Source organism: Nomascus leucogenys, chromosome 9 (genome assembly GCF_006542625.1).
Source record: "Nomascus leucogenys isolate Asia chromosome 9, Asia_NLE_v1, whole genome shotgun sequence".
Taxonomy (NCBI): Eukaryota; Metazoa; Chordata; class Mammalia; order Primates; family Hylobatidae; genus Nomascus; species Nomascus leucogenys.
The window spans coordinates 114,750,170-114,774,153 of record NC_044389.1 but is presented as its reverse complement, the minus strand read 5'-3'; the positions used below and the strand labels follow the sequence as shown (position 1 = coordinate 114,774,153).

The 23,984-nt window shown below is 47.0% G+C and overlaps 1 protein-coding gene across 5 annotated transcripts in view; it reads right to left on the bottom strand.

Annotated features, from left to right (window-relative positions):
* The window catches only part of DIP2C (disco interacting protein 2 homolog C), a 278,224-nt gene that overhangs the window by 111,441 nt on the left and 142,799 nt on the right, over positions 1-23,984 (bottom strand). For all 5 annotated transcript variants that reach the window (XM_030819374.1, XM_030819375.1, XM_030819372.1 and 2 more), the window contains 6 exons: positions 22,276-22,395; positions 20,501-20,698; positions 15,459-15,550; positions 9,087-9,197; positions 1,038-1,161; positions 92-201 (listed from right to left, as the gene is read on the bottom strand). In XM_030819374.1, coding sequence (XP_030675234.1) covers positions 92-201; positions 1,038-1,161; positions 9,087-9,197; positions 15,459-15,550; positions 20,501-20,698; positions 22,276-22,395 — 755 coding nt within the window. The remainder of the gene's footprint in view (positions 1-91; positions 202-1,037; positions 1,162-9,086; positions 9,198-15,458; positions 15,551-20,500; positions 20,699-22,275; positions 22,396-23,984) is intronic.

Genomic DNA, 23,984 nt, shown 5'->3' with positions numbered 1-23,984 from the left:
CTGGAATTTTGGCGCTCATGTAACCGTCGGAAACACACATTAGTACCAAGGCCGCACTCAGGGCCAGTGGAGGAGGCCGAGGCTGACTCACCTCAATATATGCAGTGTCGTTATTGGCATCTTTAATGTGTGGGAACCAGTCTCGGGGCGGTTTGGAGAGATGTTTAGACTCTGTGACAAACCACAGCAGCTTTGGCCAACCTTGGAAATAAACGACAAGTTCCTTTTAAATGTTACTCAGAAAGCAGGTCTGTAGAATTTCTCCCCATTCATGTGGTACCCGTTCAAACATGTCAACTCGATCAAATCTCTGGTGTTTCCGGATTTCATGAGATCTAAGACATCGACAGAAGAGCACCCAAGCCGCCATCACGCGTTACCTCACATCACCCCATGGGCCGGCAACCCGGCTGTGTCATCAGGGACGTGAACGCATGAAAAGTCGTGGGTCTGCAACTGACGTTTCCTTCCACAGAGGACTGAAAGCAAGGCGGGGTGACGTATTCCCACACCCGCCTTCTGACAAAGGACGTGGGGTGACGTATTCCCGCACCCGCCTTCTGACAAAGGACGTGGGGTGACGTATTCCCGCACCCGCCTTCTGACAAAGGACGTGGGGTGACGTATTCCCGCACCCGCCTTCTGACAAAGGACGTGGGGTGACGTATTCCCGCACCCGCCTTCTGACAAAGGACGTGGGGTGACGTATTCCCGCACCCGCCTTCTGACAAAGGACGTGGGGTGACGTATTCCCGCACCCGCCTTCTGACAAAGGACGGACGTTGACGTAAAGGACGTGGGGTGACGTATTCCCGCACCCGCCTTCTGACAAAGGACGTGGGGTGACGTATTCCCGCACCCGCCTTCTGACAAAGGACGTGGGGTGACGTATTCCCGCACCCGCCTTCTGACAAAGGACGTGGGGTGACGTATTCCCGCACCCGCCTTCTGACAAAGGACGTGGGGTGACGTATTCCCGCACCCGCCTTCTGACAAAGGACGTGGGCATGCGAGCTCTCAGAGGCGCGGTGGCATACCTTTAAACTGTGGGATCTCTCCCGTTGGGCTTTTTGGAAGTCCTTTATGGCAGGCGTCACTAGTCAAGGCTACAGTAACTCCGCAGCTTCCAAGCAAGAAACCTATCTGCTGGCTCCCTGCGTCCTGAGAGGGCAACAGAGAGAGAGGAGTTGAGAACCCACGACCTGCCCCGCTCCGCCCAGCCTTCGGCCCTCCCTCTAGCATTCACACGGACCCTCGAGTCTGCAGAACCGGGATCCAACCCCAGCCCTGCTGCTTGGTATCTGTGGGACCCTGAACAGGTGAACTTGCACGGCCTCAGTGTCCTCACGTGTAAAACGGGGAGAGAAAGAACAGCCGTCTCCCAGGTTTGTTGAGGAATAAATTAGAAGAGGGCGTGGAAAGTGCTCAGTGCAGGGCTGGTGTTCAGCGGGTCGCATTAAAAGCCTGCTGTCATAGTTCCCTCCGATTCCATAAGACTGATTATACGACACAATCACTGTAGAGAACAGACAGGGCCTGAAAAAACACTTCTACTAACACACTAACACCAAGTGCCTGATCTTTAAAACACTCAAAGACCAAAGGCACGAAAGACACACCTGGCATGGGTGCCAGGCAGGGCCCCTCGGCCAGAGGAAGGGAGACCTGGGTCACTTTCTCCTCACCCTGAGCAGCCTGGTCTCAGTGAAATAACTGAAGCTTGCTGAAACAGGACACTGCTGTGCAGCCCCACTGGAGACACCAGGGACAGGTGGCTCCAGGCTGCCAGCTCCGGTTTGGGAAGGTCAGACCTGAGCAGACCCACGCGTCCTCACTCCTGTCCAGCTGCCTGAAGGCAGGTGGGCGAGCAGCCAAGGTACTCGTGTCACTCTCTCTACGCCCACCAGCTGTGCGGGTTTTCCATTATTTGATTCATAAAATAAACTGAAAGCTCCAAAACAGCCAGGGTTCCAGGAACTAAAAATGCCACACTAAGGTGAGCAAGTCACCATCTTCACTCCCCAGATGGCTCAGCGTGAACCCCCCCATTATGGACCCTACACGGCCCGGTTGCTGTCAGCGATCGGAGGCCTGGCTGTGGATCTTCCCACCCGTTCCCTGATAATGGGAAAACATGAGCTGAAGAGTGGTGTTTTCACTTGGGTAAATGAGGCAGCATTAAAATTTCAAAGCTGTAGTCTCTCTTAAGTGTTTAGTACTTTTCTTATTGTAGATTTAAATCTATAGTGAAAATGCCTCTCTGTGGAATTTTCATGGAGCAATAGCCAAACGGGCCAACCAGCACACGCAAGGCAGCTCCCCAAGGTCTGGCCGCTGGGAGCTCGGCGGACAGATGGAACCCACTTCGGGGAAGTCTTGTGGTGCTTTTCACACAGGCGGTGCTTGCTCAAGTAAAGCCCTAATCGGTCACTTTAATGTGAATCTGAACATCACTTTAAAAAATGTCCCGACTCTGCAGAGGTCAGGGGCACAGGTGAGGGGAAGAGGTGGGGGGCAGAGGTGGGGCGACATCAGCTTCCGCAGCAGGAAGGCGGCTCCGCTGAGCCAGAAAGTACCGGGCCGAGGCAGGAGCACACGCGTGATGGTCACAAGACGGAGGAACGGCGAGGCCAGTCGCTCATGGCTGTGGGTGGAATGCTGACCTCAGGCCAGGAGCCAACCTTTCACTAAACCCTGCCCTGGTAGTGTCTGCCCGTGATTTAATCCCCCATATGATAAAATCATACACATAAGAAGACCCTAAAAAATAAGGAAGAGACTGAAAACCACAGGAGCAGCAGGCCTGGGAGGATGTGGCTGCGATTCAGCCAAGGTGAGGCTGGGCCTGCTACTCCTCAGCACGTGCAGAGTGCCCCCGCGGCCCCGTCAGACGCCAGCCCTCAGCACAGCTCTGCCCATCCCTGGCCAGCATGCTCAGAACAGCACTTACCATGTCTCACCCTACACACCCGTGTGGGAGGCAACCCCATGGAGTCAACACACACACATGCCCACATACACCCGCGCACACACACACACACTCAACACTCTCACACACCACACACACACATGCCCATGCACACATGCAGATGCACACACACTCACACACGTCCACGCACACACGTGCCCACACATGCACACACACTCAACACTCACACTCAACACTCACACTCACACACACGTGCCCACAGGCACGCACAAACACCCAACAAAGAAAGGGACTAGACAGATGGACCCTGCACACAGCACCTGAAGCAAAGGGCTGCGGGTCCTCGGTGGGCCTCACAGCCTCCGCAGGTGACCCAAGGACTGGACTAGTGGCTTTCCTGACTCACAGGCCTCAGTTCTCTGTCCTTGGAAAGGTGGCGTCAGCCTCAGTCTGGCTGGATCTGAGGCCAACTCCGGGAAACAGGTGCTACATCTCAGGAAAGTGTGAATAAAAAGAATCCTCCCAGGATGCGTTCAGAAAACTAGGTTCTCATTAGGGCCTTTATTCGAAGACACTTCTAGTGGCTGTAGGACTGGCAGACGGAAGAAATATTAGGGTTCACATACTTATCAACTACACGAATATGCTCATCTGATCCTACTTTGACTTGCACCATAGCCAACAGATTCTTTCAGTTAAAAATAAGAAAAGTTCTCTAAGACCAACAAACTGCTACATTCTGAAGGCACACTTCTGAAAGGATGGCACCCAAATGGCCAACAGGTCCATGAAAAGGTGCCCAACGTCACTAATCATCAGGGAAACGCAAATTAAAACCACAGGGAAGCCAGGCGCCATGGCTCACACCTGTAATCCCAGCACTTTTGGTGGCCACAGCAGGCAGATCACTTGATGTCAGGAGTTCAAGACCAGCCTGGCCAGCGTGGCTAAACCCCAATCTCTACTAAAAATATAAAAATTAGCCAGGTGTCATGGTACGCCCCTGTAATCCCAGCTACTCAGGAGGCTGAGGCAGGAGAATAGCTTGAACCCGGGAAGCGGAGCTTGCAGTGAGCAGAGATCGTGTCACTGTACTGCAGCCTGGGTGAGGGAGCAAGACTCCATCTCAAAAACAAAACAAAAAAAAAAACAACCCACAAGGAGACATCACCACTGCTCGCACTGGTTACAATGTGTTATATCAAAAAGAGGAAAAATACTTGTTGATGAGGATGCAGAGAAAAGAAAACCCTTGCACGCTATTGGTGGGAATGCAAATTAGCGCAGCCATTATGGAAAATGGTATGGAGATTGCTCAAAAACCTAAAAATAGAACTACCATATGATCCAGCTATCTTGTTACTGGGTATTTGGCCAAAGGAACTGAAATTGATCAGGAATCCAGGAGATGATCGGCATCCGTACGTTCACTGCAGTGTTATCCACAAGGGCCGGGAAGACAAATCAACCGTAGTTGCCCAAAGACCCACGAATGGATGCAAAGCAGGCAGACCCGGCACAGTGGGTGCTACTCAGCCTTCAGCGAGGAGGGAAGCCGGCCTGTGCTGAACCGTAAGGACATTACATCGCACAGTGGGTGCTATTCAGCCTTCGGCGAGGAGGGAAGGCAGCCGTATGCTGAACCAGAAGGATATTAGGCTGCCGGAAATAAGCCAGGCACAGAAAGACCAAAGCCACAATGAGCTCATTTACATGTGGCATTTAGCAGTGAACAGAATGGTGACCACGAGGGCTGGAGAGGGAGGAGATGCGGGGGAGGGAGGAGACGGGGAGATGTTGGTCAGAAGAGACAAAGCCTCAGATTGGAGGAAGGTGTTTTGAGATCTATTGCAGAATGGGGTAACTATAGTCAATGAAAATGTAATCTACTTTTCAAAATAACCAAGAGTAAATTCCAAATGTCTCACCATAAAAAATGAGAGGTAAGCAAGGTGACAGATATGTTAATCAGTTTGACAAACATTCCACGTTGTATGCATATATCAAAACATCACACTCTACCCCATAAATGTATATAATGTAACTTGTCAGTTAAAATAATATTTAAAAAATAAAATCAAGTCATGGTGTCTTTAGAACTGAGAGGCTCGGCCTCAGGGGAGGGTCTCTGTCCTTCACCTGTGAAATCACCTGTGGCTTCTCTAGAATTCTATCCCATGACCACTGGTTTGCAAAGTAAAGGTTTCTAAATGCCTTGTTAAGGTCTGTGCGTTCTCCACAGATTTCTGCATAGCCTGAGGCATCTGTAGGCAAAGTCACCTCAGGGTTATATTGGCACAGAGACGGCAAGGCGGGAACGTCGGCCCTTCCTTCTGAGAGGGGTTTTGGTGCTCATGGTGCTTGGTGATAAAATCGTAGCCACAGAGGGCCCCTCCCTATGTCCTGGAGGTGAGGGACAGGCAGGGGCTCTTTCCTGTCCCCGCGTCCTCATCACCTGCACAGGTTACAGTCACTGACACGTAAGTCCCCCAGGGACCTCCCAGCGTGAGAAGTCCTGGCCTCCAGAGACGTCCCCATGCTGTTCTCCTGCTGTGCTCCCTGCCCTCTGACCACAGAGTCCCCCCGAGATGCCCCTCATCCCCATGTGGACCCTGCCCTGTGCACAGTGAACGTGCAGCCTCTACTTGGGTACAAGGGGGTCTCAGCTGAGGGGGACTGTTGGGTCCTCCTGTGGGGGAGGAAAGCTCTCCTCTTCCTCCATCATCACTGCCACAGCTTCCCAGCCACGTGGCCTTGGAAAGATTTCTGATCTGTTCAACGGACGGTTTATGTCTCTACTACCATTCAAAGGCACTTAATTCATTATTTCAAAGCATCTTAAGCATGTGTTACAGTGAAACGTTTCATGGCTGAAATAAATGTCACCTTGGTATTTGGAGCTACGCCTAGGATTTCAGGTAACAGGACGGCATTTCTGCCAACCTGAGAGCAGCACTCCAACATGCTCAGGAAAACCACCTCCCCCCTTCATCCAAATCATTTTCCTCTACAAACCAGCCTGGACTGGAGGACACCAGGCTATACACTTTAACATGGATAAATACAAACTGTTAAAGTGAAGAAAAGAAGAAATAATTGTTACGAATAACAATGATAAATGTTTTCTGTCTGGTTATTGAACCATCACCATATGCTCGTGCCTACAAGTTCCTGCAAATCATCCTTTCACCGTTGCTTAGACACCTCAGAGCATGTCCAGAGAGCCCCTAACCACTGACATGAACATCAGCTGAGGAGGAGCCTCATAAACTCCTCACTAGATCCCAGGACTGGGGTTAACTACAGTGCTGAGGCTGTCACGTAAGCATGACTGGAGTCCTCCGGTCCTTCCACTTTTCTCACGTGTTGTGAAGACCACGGGACCCAAGGGGATGAGAAAGCACCTCACGAGAAGTCTGACCTGTCTGATGCACATGTGGAGTGCTGGCTGCAAATCTGGGGAAACTGGCTGCAAATCCAGGGGGGAAACTGGCTCCAGATCCGGGGGGGAAACTGGCTGCAGATCGGGGGGGAAACTGGCTGCAGGTCGGGAGGGAAACTGACTGCAGATCCGGGGGGGGTGAAACTGGCGGCTGCAAATCCGGGGGGGAAACTGGCTGCAAATCCGGGGGGGGTGAAACTGGCGGCTGCAAATCCGGGGGGGAAACTGGCTGCAAATCCCGGGGTGGGGGGGAACTGGCTGCAAATCCCGGGGCGGGGGGGGAACTGGCTGCAAATCCAGGGGAAACTGGCTGCAGATCCGGGGGGGAAACTGGCTGCAGATCCAGGGGGGAAACGGGCTGCAGATCCGGGGGGGAAACTGGCTGCAGATCCGGGGGGAAACTGGCTGCAGATCCGGGGGGGGGAAACTGGCTGCAGATCCGGGGGGGAAACTGGCATTCTCCCATAGCAGCTATCACAGACTCCCCTGCCTCTGCCAGACACGAGCATACTCAGGAGGCCAAGCATGAACCTCCTGGCTTTGTACATAGGAAATGAAAATAGCAATCATCTTTCCCGTTTCCAAAAGGAACCCCATGTTCTCTCCCTTCCCATCCAAGGGGCAGTTTGAAATGCAACCATAAAACCGGCACAGACTCTGAAGAGATACCCATGTGTGTTCCAAGAGGTAGCAGACGGTTTTCTTAAATATTGAGTCAACAGACTTTAATGTTGGAGTAGCCACAAAGACAGCTGGAAGTTTCTTCGCCTGGACAACCTGTGATTGTTGCCTTTTGGAGCTGGAAGAGTCACCCACACCGTGCACGCATTAAAGATGTGCTAAAGGGGCCAGGCGCAGTGGCTCACACCTGTAATTCCAGCCCTGTGGGAGGCCGAAGCAGGCAGATCACCTGAGGTCAGGAGTTCGAGACCAGCCTGGCCAACATAACAAAACCTTGGCTCTACTAAAAATACAAAAATTAGCTGGGTGTGGTGGCACATGCCTGTAATCCCAGCTACTCAGGAGGCTGAGGTAGGAGAATTGCTTGAACCTGGGAGGCAGAGGTTGCAGTGAGCTGAAATCGTGCCACTTGCACTCCAGCCTGGGAGACAGAGCAACTCCATCTCAAAAAAAAAAAAAAAAAAAATGGGCTAAAGGGAGCTGATAGTTTAAGGGCAGTGTGCACAGGCACATCGCAGGTTCGGACCTGGGTGGTCCCTCGGGGCACGTGGTGCTGGCTTCCTCCTACAGGACTGGCCGCCTACAGGGAGCAGCAGCGTGACCTGCACTGTAGCTGCCCCACTTCATGTCTCCTAAAGTTACCATAACTCTGCTTTACAGAAGAACAAACCATCCACATGGACCAAAACCTTACACTGGTATTAGCATAAGCCAAAAATAAAATTCTAAGCCCCTCAACCAACTGAAGAGACCCCTTCCCTCAGCCAAGGACATTCCAAAGTTAACCTGAAAAACCAGTTCAGCCATGATGGGAAGGAGGGGTCGGACGTGCCCCTTACTCCCTCATCTTCTGTTTGAAATTCAGGCACAGTCAACCAGCAATAGCATTAAAACAGAGACCTTCAGACTGACAAAGCTGACTCTCTGTAGCAATAAGATAGCAACATGACTAATAGCAGGCCCTGAAAGAAATCAAAGTATTTTACCTCAGTGTATTTCTTTGACATAGTTTGAAATAGCCCTATAAAGCTCTCTCTTGTGGGGAAAATCTACACTCTGTAGAGAATCTCCTTCCCTTTACAGGTCCTTTTCCTGATCCAGGGGAGAATTAACTAAGAGTCTGGCACCTTTGTAAGTCTGATAAGAACCATTTACACCTATTCTCTCTGAAGCCTGCTGCCTGGAGGCTTCCTCCCATAATAAAAACCTTGGTCTCCACAACCCCGAACCCTAAGACACTGGCTTCTATTGATTCCAGGGCTTCAGATAAACTCTTTCAACCAACTGCCAATCAGAAAATCTTAGAATCCACCTGTGACCTGGAAGGCCCCCACTGCCGCTTCAAGCTGTCCCACCTTTCTAGACCAAATGAACATACGTCTTCCGTGTACTGCCTAATGTCTCATGTCTCCCTAAAATGTACGAACCCAAAAGCTGCAGCCAGACCACCCTGGGCACACGTTCTCAGGACCTCCTGGGGCTGTATCATGGCCACGTCCTCAACCTTGGCAAAATAAAATTCTAAATTGAAACCTGTCTCAAATTCTTTTTGATTGACAATGCACATTAATTTCTTTACATTGGATTAAACAATAATTACAATGGCAAGTTTAGTGGTTTATTTTCTTTATAGAATAAGACCTGACAAGTCATAGGTCAACCTTGGACTGGATGTCAAAACACCTGAACAAAAGCAGCATCCACCACCCTTCAAAAAATAATAAATTAAAAAAAAACTATCATTTACCCCAATTCTAGTGCACATGACACCAAGGAACAAGATTCTCAAACACCCTTGCTTTACTGACCAAGAGGCTGCTGCTCCACATTTGACCCCAAAGCAAGCTGTGCTCCACCTCCGGGATGCCCATCCCAGGCTACAGGGCCCACTAGCGACCGCGTCCCTTATTGAGGCAACCAAAGGAAACCCAGGGTCCCAGAAACAGCGAGGAGACTCTCACCCAGCCGGGAGACAGCCACCGTGAAAGCCATCTCACTCAGCGAGAGACAGAGCAAAGGGTGCGCGTTCCTTACCTTCCTCGTGAGCGGCACCTCGATGGGCACGGGGACCACCTCGGCCAGCAGGCAGCCGTAGAAAGCCGCCATGAAGGCAGCCGGATCGTTGTTGGGGAACACCAGTGCCACCTGTGGGACAGGCCAGAGCGGGTCAACATTAACGTGGGGGTCCTGGCTTCCTAAGACGCTGCGGAAGAGCCTGGTTCTAGGTGAGAGGGCACGCTCCAGTGAGAACCAGGTCCTATGTAAAATGCATTTCAGTAAGCTGTGTTTTAATAAGCATCACACACCCAGCCTTGAATTCATGTAGAAGACAAACGTGAACACTCGTCTATGATACTGTCACCAGAGTACAACTGCCTTTATTTTCTGCATCCTACCTTCCATACCCACACGTTTTCACGTAGATGAAGTTATATCCTACTGTTTCTCACTAAGCTTTGTAAATACTTCCTTGTATTTCTATACAGTCTTCATAACTGTCCTGGGACAGCTGTGCAGTTCATTAGGCCGTGCGCAGGACTCAGCTCAGATCCCATGTCAGCGTTTAGCTCTGGGATCTCAGGGACAATTGTGGCCTCTCCAAGCCTTAGTATTCTTCTCTGAAAAGTGAGAATAATGATAGAGCCGATGTCTTAATGCGGTGGTCAAGGTCAAATGAGAGAATGTACGCAGAGAACTCAGTGGGATGCCTGACACATGACGTGAGTTCGTGGACGCTGACTATGAGTAAAGCCCAAGTTACTGGCGCTAGGGCTGGTAGCAGCATCAGTCCCCTGGTGCCACACGTGTGCACTTGTTGTGGGCCCTGACCCTGCAGCAAAGTCTTCCCTGTGTAGCTGCCTGGATGTGGCACCAATTCATCCTGCCAGCTCAGCCTCTCTTAGGAACTAAGTTCCTAAGAGTAGCATTGTCAGAGTTCTAAAAGTGTGCTTAATGTAAATTATCAAGTAATATTGGTACCTACTAATAGATGATATGATTTTTTTTTTTAAATAAACAAGTTCATTCTATTACCCAGGCTGGAGTGCAGCGGCACAATCATAGCTCACTGCAGCCTTGAACTCCTGGGCTCCAGCGATCCTCCTGCCTTACAGGTGGGCACTACTGCACCCAGCTAATTTTTAAAAAATATTTTTAGATGGGGTCTCACTATGTTGCCCAGGCTGGCCTCAAACTCAGTTAAATTTTAAAAAATATTTTTAAGATGGGGTCTTGTTATGTTGCCCAGGCTGGCCTCAAACTCTTGGCCTCAAGCAATTCTCCCGCCTTGGCCCCTGCAAAGTGTTGGGATTACAGATGTGAGCCACTGTGCCTGGCCAGTATGTTTTCTGATGGTCCTTAACAATATGGCGTATCTTGACGAGGAACAATTTTCTCTTCGATGATAGAGTGTTAATAGACAACCCTATTTCTGGATTCCCATGATGCCCTGCGAACTCTGCTTCTATTTTAACACAGGTTACTCTTACATGTGGGGTAGCATTAGGGTTACTCTTCCTTATGGACAAGTTTGGTACGTGTTCATCAGCACATGAATCCTATGATTTAGCACATGTGCATCATTTTTGCATTACCTCATTCTGGATTTTGTTTTTTTCTGAGACAGAGTCTTGCTGTGTCGCCCAGGCTAGAGTACAGTAGTGCAATCTTGGCTCACTGCAACCTCTGCTTCCCCGGTTCAAGCGATTCTCCTGCCCCAGCCTCCCGAGTAGCTAGGACTATAGGCATGCACCACCACACTCAGCCCATTTTTTTGTATTTTTTGTAGATACAGGGTTTCACCACGTTGGCCAGGCTGGTCTCGATCTCTTGACCTAGTCATCCGCCCACCTCAGCCTCCCAAGTGCTGGGATTCCAGGCATGAGCCACCGTACCAGGCCTCATTCTTGAAGTTAAACAATTTTTTATGAAAAATGTCCTAACTGGAACTAATTTCATCATGAACAGTTTTAGACAAACATCCTAATCATCTGTGTATCTAAGTAAGCAGGCTGACATAAAAGCATCCAGATGGTCGTTGAGAGGGGAGCAGGCCATGCTGGAAAGGTCAGAATGCAGGATCATTGGCAGACACAAAATTACGTTGTAGATTCTATGAATAAATGAATATTTCCTTTCTGTATGGAATTTCTATAGTCCACTACAATTGGTAAGAGAGATTAGAAAGGGAATGAAATGATTTGTACATCTATGCAGATAAGCCACAACCAATTATTTCTTCAAACTATCTGAGGTTTACACTAGTCATGAGTGTCACGTGATGGACTGAGAGCTGATGGCATGTTTTTCAGATCTTGATATGGTGAACAAACAGTATTCAGTTAAATGTTTGTAAGATTTTCACATTACCACTGCCGTACAACTTCTTCCCCTAAGGCGGACCAAAAAACACCAGGAAACATTAGAAAATTCAGATGTCGAAGTTCCATCCGAAACTGATGGTTGCACCCATTCATGAAGAACATGTTCAGTTCTGACTTGTTAATCTTCCCAGAATACCAGCTCTGGAGGCAGAGTCTTCACCAAGGGCAGACAGCTGAGACGGAGGGGATGCATGTCATCCCCACGGCCAGACGGCGATCTGCCCTCTCCCGAGAAGCACTTTGCGTCTGGCTCCTCTCCCAGCTCCTGGTGCCTCTGCTCAAAGGAAGTTCTTCTTTATCAGGGGTTTAAAATTCTCACTGGTTTATCACTAGAGTTAATGCTGAAAATTTCATAGTATAGACCACTGCAGAGTTGTACTGAAATGTGGTATAACAAAGTTAACAAAAGCAGAATATAAAATTGTACATTATTGTACACACGTGACAATACAAGTAATGGATAGAAAAGGGTAAAATACTTAAAGTCTCTTTTAGCATCAAAACTGAAAATTTTTTTGCAATTTAAGGAAGAGAACGTTGTACTTACATCATTTTTGTTAGACATTCCTTCAGTATTTGAATCAGTCACAAATCCTGTTTTATTGCTACCTCCATAGTGATCCCGATACAATACTGGACAAATACAAAGACGCTCGATTTTTGTAAACCCACATGGCTTCCCTCCGTTCAATCCTCTGTGTACTTCTTTGATACTTCACTGTACCTAATTATTCACACAGCAGGCATCAGCCAATCAGGAGACACACACACAGCTCTTCAGGGGAGCAAAGGCCTTTCCGGCTGAAGGATTCCCAGCTCCCCTCCAGGGCTCCTCACACAGCCAGCCCTGCTGTCCATGCGAACGGCTTCAGCACCTTCCACGCTACTTCCTGGAACCCAACCAAGAGCTACAGGCTCATCTTTGCTCCTCGAGAGCCCTTCTCAGATAATCTTTCCTAAGAAAAATTTTAGAAAAGTAGCACCTTCACCCCTGACACAACCAAGCCAAACCAATCCCTACCCAAAATAAGCCTCTTTACATATTTCACCAAACCGTGCTCCCGTATCTCTATTGACATCTTAGAGGAACACAGGAGTTTATTCTGTGATTATTATCATATGGAAACTTCAAGTATCTGGGGGCCATACTATGAAAGAATTTTTAAAACAACTCTTAATTAAGACTACAAACCACATTACAGATAAAGGAGATATTCCATTACAATTAACATTTCATTATGTGGTAACACAAAATTTATGATTCTAAAATTTTTTCAGGTAGAATTCAGTAGCATGAAGCACAATCACAAGGTTATACAACCGCCCCCACCAGCCATCTCTAGAACTTTCTCATCTTTCCAAATGGAAACTGTGTCCCTATTAAACACAAACTTTGCATTCCTCTCCCCCAGTCCCTGGCACCTAACCTTTCTACTTTTGTTTCTCTACAGTTGGACTACTCTAGGGATGTCATGAAACTGCTCTTGTGAAAATGATAACGAAGGAAATTATGACACTGAAAGGGATCAGACCTAACCAACCCCATCTTGCTTCTAACCTTTAAGCTGTCCTTGTTGATTCCTGGGTGGAGGCCAAACTAACCTTGAGAAGGAATTCAGTTCATAGCTTGACTCTGAAACAAAACTGGTAATAGCCCTTTCCCGAGATGACCCCCTTCTTGCCTGGGGCCCAGTCTGCCTTTGCAGGACCAACAAATCAGCTACAAGATTAGAAATTACCGTTTAAGGGTCATGCAGCCTCTGGCTCCAACAGTCTGAATCTCCCCAGATTGCTCCTGGGGAGAACATCACTATCGTAAAACCTAAGATCAGTGCTGGAGGTATTCTGCAGACCCTGCACTGGATGGAGCAGCTGACACCACCTAGACAGGTTATCTGGCTCAACCAGTTCTGCGAACCCACCAGGAACAGAAGACAGCAGGAAAAACTCAGTTTGACCCCCTACGATCCCATCTCCAACCTGACCAGCACTCCCCACTTCCCAAGCCTTCACCCGCCAAGTTATCCTTAAAAACTCTGAACGATCCTCGAACACTTGGGGTGACAGATTTGAGTAATAGAACTCCAGTCTCCCGCACAGCCAGCTCTGCATGAATCACTTTCTCCATTGCAACTCCCGTCTAGACAAATTGCGTGAATCACTTTCTCCATTGCAACTCGCGTCTAGACAAATTGGGTGAATCACTTTCTCCATTGCAATTCCCGTCTAGACAAATTGGGTGAATCACTTTCTCCATTGCAATTCCCGTCTAGACAAATTGACTCTGGCCAGGCAGCGGGCAAGGTGAACTGTTGGGCAGTTACGCTCGCAGGAGCAGAATCACGCAATACCTGTTTTGTGTCTGGCTTATTTTACTAGGCATAGTATCTGCAAGGTTCATCCATGTGTTATGTGTCAGAACTTCCTCCCTTCTAACGGGAAATCCACACCTAGTCCATGGATTTGGGGTTGCTTCCACCATTTGGTTTTGTGAGTCAGCTGCTATGAGCCTGAGTGTACTCATCTCTCTCCTAGACTGTTTTCGATCCTTTTGGGTACACACCCCGAAGCAGAATTGCTGGATCACACGGTAATTCCATGTTTAATTCTTTGAGGGACTGTCACGTTTTTCGGAGGGGTTGCACCATTGTACACTCTCACCAGCAATGCGCTGTTCTGACTTCCCCACATCCTTGCCAACACATGCCCTTTTCAGTGGTTTAGTAATTGCCATGCTTCTCAGTGTAAAGCAGCATTTCACTGAGGTTTTGGTTTGCTTTTCCCTGATCAGGGATGCTGAGCATGTTTTCATGTGTTTATCAGCCGCTGCAAAATCTTTGGAGAAATGTTTACTCAAGTCTCCGACCCATTTAAACATTTTTGTTGTTGTTGCTTCTTTTGGTGGTGGTGAGTTGTAGGAATTCTTTAAAATCTGTTGGCAAATAATTTGCATTGTCTCCCATTCTGTAGGTGGCCTTTTCACTCTCTTGATAGTACTCTTTGATGTACAAACATGTTTAATGTAAATGTCCAATTTATTTATTTTTCTTTTGTTGCCTTGCTTCAGGTGTCACATCCAAGAAACTGCTGCCAAATGCAGCATCATGAGGTGTCTTCTCTATATTTTCTTCTAAGGCATTTTCTTTACGTTTTCTTCTAGGTTTTGGCTTTAGCTCTTACATTTAGGCATTTGGTCCATTTTGAATGAATTTTTTGCATATGATGTTAGGTAAACATCCGCCTTCATTCTTTTGCAGGTGGATGTCCAGTTTTCCCGGCACTGTGTGTTGGAAAGGCTGTCCTTTCCCCGTTGAGTATCTTGGCGCCTGCTGGAAATCACTTGTCCATATACATGAGGGTTTATCTCTGGGCTCTTTATTCTGTTCCATTGGTGTAGATGTCTGTCTCTAAGCCAGTACCACACTGTTGTGATTATTATAAGCTTTGTAGTAAATTTTATAATCAGAAAATATGACACCTACAATTTACTTTTAAAAGAGGTCAAACGTGTTCAATAAAAAATGGGAAAGAATCCCAGTCCACAGTCTCCTGGAGCTGCTGCAATCTGTTGAACACGCCCCACAGCAGACTCATGCCTTTATAGTATTGCTTAAGTAATCAAAGCTCATGCTTTTGTTGGTTTATGGAGCTCTAAATGATGTCTTTATGTAATACACTTGGAGTCCTTTAGGTAGGATAACCTCATCTTTGGGGCATCTAAAGCACACAGATAAAAAGGCTCTCCATATAAATGCAAGAAAACCAGGTTCTATACCAAGCTCCACATCTAAACTGGGGCATAAAGCATGGACAAGACCATTACCTGCTCAGGATGTAACGTTAGAATGGAGATACCATTAATAGTACCTGTCCTGTGTAACTTACCAGGTAGCAGTCAAGAATAAAAACTTGCTTTCCAATGGAAAGTGGAGGTGGCACTGAACTCTGTAACGTTTAAGCAGTGGGCACCTTTTCCACACAAGACTGTGTGTTTTGTAGATCCAACAGTTTAAGTTGCACTTACCCTATCTCCAGGCCGCACCATGGGTTCCTGCTTTGTGCCTAATTTGTGCAGAATGCTGTAAGCGACCTTCATACTTCTCGTCCACAGCTTGCCTATGAATACAAATCACAGACAAATGTGCATATTAAACCACATGGAGAGCACTGCTTCTGCAAACCAAAGTCTAGGACACGAGTCCATTCTGCTTCCTGCGTATGATGGTCTGCAAGTGACTTGAACTGGGGGCAGCTGAGCAAAGGAGGAACTGGTAGGGAAGAATGGAAAATGAGTGAAAGTAGAAAAGCAACAGGGATTCTAAAAACAAAACTTCAGGAGAGAGAATGAAAATAAAAAGCTAAAACCAAGTGTTGGCCTGTCTTCTGATCTGTGATGTGGGGGGTGGGGAAGGGAGGCACGGACAGTGCACATACCATCGTCAGAGGGCTGGGATCTGCCTGGGATCTCAGGGAGGGCCCTGAGAACCTTCTCCCCGCAGATCAAAGCTTCAACTCATCCTGAGTCCCTGGAGTCAAGAGGAGTAAAAGCAATGACTCCAACTCTGACAGTCAGAGCTGCCAGGACGCTGGAACAAGGCCGGCACAAACAAATCCCCTCTTAGTGCATGAAGTGCCTGCAGCAAAGCCGCTGAAAACCCGATGGTCAGCACAGAAACCGCGGGGAAGGTTCTAGGGAGGAAAGTCCTGTGGGGCCACCACAACAGCGTCACTGCCACGAAGTCACACCCGGTGACATGTCACTCATCCAGTCGGGCCCACCTGACTGTGAGCAACACAGAGCAGAAAACCGCCTCGAGAGGCTCCAAACTCACAAGTCCTGCGTTTCTCACCTTCAAACTTTCCTAACCTCAGGGTTCAGGGTTTTTAATGATGAATCCTTGGATTCAGATAAAGATAATGGTAAATGTAACAGTCTGAGATCAAATAACAATGACTTTAAAGCCTAAAATGAGTTCTTAAATACACAATGGCCTTTTACAACCTAGTCTCAGAGGCTTCAGCTGCGAGAGCTTCTCCGTAGTCAAGGTGTTAGAAGAGGTGATAATGCTGTAATGGTGTAATATCTTAACTATTTTGTTTCAGTGCAATCGCTGTTTTAATCTTTCCCTATTTTAAGTGCAAACACTAAATCAGATTTTGTTGTTTACAACACAGTACAAATTAAAAAACCCTAAATTTGTTTTATTTCATATTGGAATGAGAGTTCCTCGGATTAGTGTTATTATTATTATTATTAGTGTTATTATTATTATTTATCTACCACAGTATTTATCCCCTTGCTAGTGAGAACGTGAAGAGAATGATTATCTTTGATTGTTCTAGTTCCTAGGACACTTCCAGGTCATAGTACATGCTCAGCAAATGTTTCTTCGTTTCACTAATGTCACAGGCAAGCTGTAATGAAATACGAAGTTACGGTGGGCATTCTAGCATATTCTTGAGCACTTAATTGCTAGACACACACTTTTATTCATATTCCCTCCCTCTGTCTTCCTTAGCTCCTCATCCTCAACACCATAGGCAGTCTTCAAGACCGGCAGCTTTACAGTCATCCGGAATTCTATTTGGGGATTTTATTTTCCTGAAAATGATCACTGGCTCATTAGATGTAATTCAGGGAGTATTTTTTCCCCAACAAAAGCAATTATTTTGTGGCTTCATATTTCTTTAATGTGAACAAGATTAGGGAACTATTATAGTTGGGTAAACAATTACAATGAATTCATTGCAATTGAAAGAAAAAAATGTGTCATAACTGAATAAATCAATTACACTCAATTAGCACCATTCTAGTTTGTGAAAGTTTCAACTTCATTCTCAGCTAAGAGTCTTGACATCCTAAGTTCATACACAAGCTAGTTAACAATAGAGAGTTTGATAAAACACATGCAAACTTTTGGCAAAATTCTTGAAATATATTTGGTATTTTTATACTTCTCAAAGAGAAAAGGCAAGTTAAGTTGCTGATGTAAAGATACAGCAGTTCTTAACTGATTCATAAAGGAGATGTGTGTGATGTCAGCACTGTTGTATTAGATATTAATTGTAATTTCGCTTGGCTTTGACTGAGGAACAGGCAACTGGACAGAGAGTGTAACTGGTGAGGGGTGAGGGGAGAGGTGGTGGGTGGCGACAGGCTGAACCGGAGCGAGCCCGGGAAGGAGGCGGGAGCTTGAGAGACACACCATCAACCACGCAAAAAAGCAGCAAGGCCACAGAAAGGTGGCCCAGCGTGCTGCTAGCTCAAAGCATGTAGATTTCTTGAAGCACCTGGAGTAAAAGGAAAACCATAAATAAGTAAAACGTTAAAAGGGAGATGAGCATGAGCATCTCCTTGGTAGGAAAGCCAGATGAACGTATAGGTCTCTCCCGAAAACCACCGAAGAAGCAGAGCAAGAGCGTACAGGAGAGCTGCTGCGAGGCAGGACGTGAAGGGAAATTAACAGCACAGCGTGACTTATTTTTATTAAGATTATGAAATGCCACGGGTAGTCTAAAGTAGAAAACAGAATTATAAGATGTTTTACAAGTTTATTCATTTGCGGCTTTCATTAGCCACCTACACTTTCTATTAATGATCCTAAGTTTATCCGCTGGGAATTCTGCTACCCCAGCGCTTCACAGGAAGCTAAATTTGGGGGTTGAGGGGAAATGGCAGGACTGTAGAGAATACAGTCCCTTCATTTACACCAAATTACTCGGTATTAGAACAATTCTCATTCGATACCAAATTACTCAGTATTAGAACAATTCTCATTCGATGAGCTTGTTTCTGAGTCGTCTTAGCAACAGCCAATCACTCGTTCATCTATGACAGCATTTCTACGCAGATGGCGCTTTCCACAGTGTTCACTGCGTTTTCATCTGATAAGCTGTAATTTTACATTTGGAAATGTGCTGCTTTCTTATATTCCTTTAACAAGTAAAAACCAAGATCAACCCACAGCCTGCAATTAATATGGATAATTAAAATACAACAACATATAGATAATTAAAATACAACAACATATAGATGATTAAAATACAACACATAGAGGAGTTAAAATGCGTTGGTTGTGGGCATGAATTGTGATGAATCCAACTTTTGATATGAATATTCAATCTGTGTCTTACGTCTCCCATTCATCTTAACCTTGCAGGAAGGGGAAAGACACCAACCCCGTTCAATATTCCAGCAGCAGAGAGGGGTGATCCTTCTGATCGAGATCACAAGCCCCGTGAGAACTGTGTCTTACTCGTCTTTGATTTCGCAAACCTTAGTTCCGTGCCAATGCATACTGCATGCTTAAAACATCCAAGTGAACGTCTATTAGTTCTCAGAGTGAACACATGCACCCAGAACAGTACGGCTGCTCCTGGAATTCCCCGCATATAGGCGGGGAGGCCTCGGGGGCCATCAGCTGTCATGCAGCAGCGACTCCAAGTTCACAATTAGCTCCAGGGCTGAATTTGGCCGGAGATGAGGGTCACATAGAAAAGTCCTTCATCCTTTTGACTGAATAAAACCTACTTCTGAGAGCATAATTAAAAAAATAAAGCTTATGCTTCATCATGGATGACACACACTATCCATTTAAAACTACTCTATGAAGCCATAAAAGCAAAGGGGCTACAAAATACATGCTCCCAAACCCAATATGCTCCTAGGCCCAAATCCCACATCTGTCCGTGAAATGCACAGGTCGACAGCTGCTGCCTCCCGGAGCCCCACCCCCAAAAGGCTAGGGTCTACTGAGGTTCCACGATTCAACATAGCATCTGGCTTTTGACCTCCATGGCTAATGTAGAAATCAATTCCTTTCCTACCTGCAATCAGAAAAGTGTGGTAACAACAAAACCTAAAGTTAAAAACAAAACCTGCCAACTGACAACAGGTGGGACTACGTACTGCACCAAGCCAAGAGCCTAGAATTGAAACAGCTATGTTTAAAATTTCAACTATCAGCATAAATCTCAGACACGCAGACACAATATGAACCATTTTGGTCCTTCAGTTATTTTCTTATGTTTTGAAAATTCTACCTAATTAATTTTTTTAGAGATGGGGTCTTGCTCTGTCACTGAGGCTGGAGTGGAGCGACGCAATCATAGCTCAATGCAGCCTCGAACTCGTCCTCCTGCCTCAGCTCCCAAGTAGCTGGGACTACAGACATGAGCCATCACGCCAGCCTTTTAGTTACTATTTTCTTTGCAAAGCTGAAGCAGAGAGAAAACAGCCTGACAATCTGCTCCTCCATGGCCTCTTATCCACAGAAAAAAAGAGAAACACATTTCTCTGCTACCGTTAACCATGTGCAAAAAGTTTACAGACTGTATTAATTATAGTGAAGACTTAAGGGAAAGGCGGTTTCTCTGGCCTTCTGAAAGAGTCCCTTGAAAACCGATTTTGTTTCTTCTGAGTGATACATATCAGAAAGTTTAGATAGACACTTTTCTAACTACCAATCTTTGCTGAAAGCATGCATTTCAATAAATCACATATGTATTTAAGATCTAATATCTTATTAGAGCTATGGTCACTGCTTCAAGCAGCCATTTCTGGTTTTAACCCAAAAAATATTTAACAAATAACTTTTTATATTGAAATCAAATAATTTTCCTAAAGCGTTTCTTGAGATTCCATTTATTTCTGTGCCAGAAACATAAGGCAGCACAAAATCAGTCAGTCACCAGAAGTAACAGACACTGAGCTTCGTGCGTTCGGGAGTGGCTGCGCGAGGGCGTGGGCCAAGGGCAGAGGGTGAGCCTCGGGATTACCGTAAGTGAGGATGTAAACGGACACTGAGCTTCGTGTGTTCGGGAGTGGCTGTACGAGGGGGTGGGCAAAGGGCGCAGGGTGAGCCTCGGGATTACCGTAAGTGAGGATGTAAACGGACACTGAGCTTCGTGCGTTCGGGAGTGGCTGTACGAGGGGGTGGGCAAAGGGCGCAGGGTGAGCCTCGGGATTACCGTAAGTGAGGATGTAAACGGACACTGAGCTTCGTGTGTTCGGGAGTGGCTGTACGAGGGGGTGGGCAAAGGGCAGAGGGTGAGCCTGGGGATTACCGTAAGTGAGGATGTAGAGGGGCTTCCCGTTGGTGTCCATGGTGGTCAGGCAGGGCGCCTTGGGCGAGATGGTGCCCCACCTCTGCAGTGCGGCCTCCAGCGATGGCGGCCAGTTCGTGACCACGCCCAGCTGCTCTCCGCGCATGGCCAGCATCTGGGCCCCCTCCGGCTTTGGTTGGTTCGGATCTGGTTGCTGAACTAAATCGTTTGAATACAAGAGGTTATGAGATAAATGCATCCACATTAGCATGGCTACTTTTTATTCTTTATAAAGAAGCCAGGAGATTTATACTTAAGCCGTACATTTATTAGCTGACAGAAAAGCATGCTTTTCTAGAATTGGGGTCTATACACTAGCATCACAGATGCTGGTAAAAAATTAGTTCTTGTAATTTCCAAGACAGCATGTGGGTGGAGTGCGTAGGTGGACCTGGCACTCAACTCACATACACACTGTGCCCAGAGCCTGGAATTCAAACAGCCATGCTGAAATTTCCATTACGAACATCAGCTAGTGATTTTGGACCCCAAATTGCTTAAATCTTGCTAAATTATATTTTGTCCTTAAAGATTAACGATAAATTTATTTTCTGAGGCAGGGCCTCTCTCTTCTGCCTTGGCTGGAGTGCAGTGGCATGATCACAGTTCCCTGCAGCCTCGACCTCCCAAGCTTAGGTTATCCTCCCACTTCAGCCTCTGCTACAGTCCTAGCCTGTAGCTAGGACCTACAGGCATGCACCACCATGCCCAGCTAATTTTAGTATGTATATGTGTGTGTGTGTGTGTGTGTAATGTGTATATATGTATGACGTGTATACATATAACATGTATATATATAACGTGTATATATATATAATGTGTATATATATATTTTGTAGAGATAGGGTTTGGGCAATATATATATATATAATTTTTTTTTTTTTTTTTTTGGTAGAGACACGGTTTTGCCATATTGCCCAGGCGGGTCTCGAACTCCCGGGCTCAAGTGATCTGCCCACCCTGACCTTCGACAGTGCTGGAATTATAGGCATGAGCCACTGCACCTGCCCTGAGCTGTACATTTAAATCTGCTACAACTACTCTGAATAACAGGAACACGGAGTATTTTCCTGAGTAAAACTAAAATCAGTGCATCATAAATACCACCTGCCCAATCCTTGCGAGAGGTGAAGAATGGAAATTATCTCTCCATTTCTGGAACAGACTTGTCTCTCACTTTATGACGGACAAGAAAATCAGTCGTTTTTACTTGTGGTTTAATGCATAATATAATAAGGAGCTCAAGTGTGCTATAATGAGCAGTTCTTGTGCTTTGTTTCAACTTTAAGTTGTTTGTCTAAAAAGACCCAGGAGCATTCAGGGGCAAAGGCAGCATCTCCCACATCTATAAGGAGAGGCAGGAGGAGGAGGAGGGAGGAGACAGCACTTCACACGCCTGTTTTGCTGCGAGCGAAGGATTTCCCCAGCTTACTTGTTTTTCTATATGTTTATACTTTACTTGTATTTCTATACTCTTACGGAGTTCTTAGAGAGCGACCTGACCTGGGTCACAGAACAAAATCACCTCCACAGATGACTACTAACAACCAGGTTTAGAGACCTGCTGACACCGAGGCCGCCTGGGAACACCACCCACTCCCCACCTGGGTTCCCCTCATCCAGCAAATGCCACGATTACTGCTCTTAAAGAGTAAAATGGCCTTGCAGAATAAAATGTCATTGTTTATGGGACCATAGGAGCATCTGGAAGAAACTGTGGGAAAGAGTTCTCTCACCTTCTAATAATTCTTCAAAGTCATCGACAAAGAATTCTCGTAAAGGTGGTCGTTTTGGTCGTTTGAGGGTATTGACAAGCTGCTGGATTTTTGCTGACACCCGGCTACTTACTGGTACTCCTGAAAAACAGGAACCAGTGGGTGGGGGAAGCGATCATCACAGCTGAATGAGCACCCACAGTCCCACAGCCCCACAGCCCCCAGCCACAGTCCCCAGCATGGCTGCAACAGGCTGGCGTCCTTCTAGACGCGATCCTGGGAAGGGCCTGAGGTGATCATGCTGTACGGCAGCCCTGTGGCAGGAGACAGGACAGAGACGCATCGGACCCAAATGTCTCCCACGTTCCAGGATGTGCTGTTCTGCTGGTCATGCTGGGAGGGGCCTCAGGACCACACATGCCTGACCCCAGCTCTGATTCTCCGGACAGAATTGTCACCTGCAGAGAGCAGACTCCTCATTCCCACTGCCCCAGGCCCCCTATTCTCAACAGGGTGAGACCATCAGTGGAGCAGTAAGTCCTTCCCTGAGTCTGTCTCTCCAGAGACCACCAGCATTCAGCCTCACACCAGCATTCAGCCTCATGGAGGCACGAGAACATCGGGCCGGTGAGTCGCGTCTGGAACCCCCAGCATCCCACAGCCCTGGGCTCAGGTTCCACCATGCCCAAGCCCTGTCCACTCCTAACAAAGGCTGAGCTCCTCACACACGTTCCAAACCCACGCAGCTCAGCCCGCACACGGGCAATGCATCCTAAAGCACAGAAGTTAAAGTCTCTAAATTCAAATTTTTGTGTAACAGAATACTAAGCCCATACCTATCCAAGTGGACCGAGAAAAGCCCCATTTTGTAATACTTGCTAATTACAACGAATGCTGCATCATTCTGAAAATCAACTGGTTTGATCAACGAAAAAGTCAAAGTTTTCAAATTTCAAGATAAATAAATCAAATAAATGAACAAGACAGAGGACCAAGACGCTGATGCCCCAACTAGATCAAAAGCATCCTCCTCAGGCACACGCTGCGGGCCGGCAGGACCTGGGAAACCATCACCCAGAGCTGTGGGCTTGGATGGTGCAGGGGGCTCTGCAGGTGCAGCTGGCAGGCCATTCCCCTCACCTGAGGCAGAGCCCTTGTTCGCCCCTGCACTGGACCATAAAAAACAGACTTCAACATTTGGGGGGAATAGAACAGAATTCAAGGACATTTTTTCTATCAAGATTTTTTAATAGGTAGTCTCCAAATGCTCTATAGCACTTTCAGAATTCAGACATTAAATATTTCATATCTCTGAAAATACAGAAAAACACACAATCCAGAACTCTCAATATCTAAACACAGTATGTTCCCATTAAATAGCCCAACTAATTTGGTTCAGATGAATCAGATCATTCCACCAGGCCAGTGATTCTCAAGCTTAATTTGGCAGATGCCAGAATCGCCTCAGGGCCCCCAGAACTTCTAGCTCATGACGTCTGGGGTGGGGCCCAGAATCACCCTCCCAGCAAGGGCCGCTGTGGGATTCTGGTGTGGGAGGCCGCGACATGCCAAGACCACACAGCACACCACGCAGGATTTACCTGGGGAACGAAAGCGAAGGTGCAGACTTGAAAGATGACAAAGTTACTAAAATGACCATGACAAGAGTAACAAAAATGGCCAATTCAGTAAAGACGAACTCATCAGAGAACTAAAGCAAATAATGACAC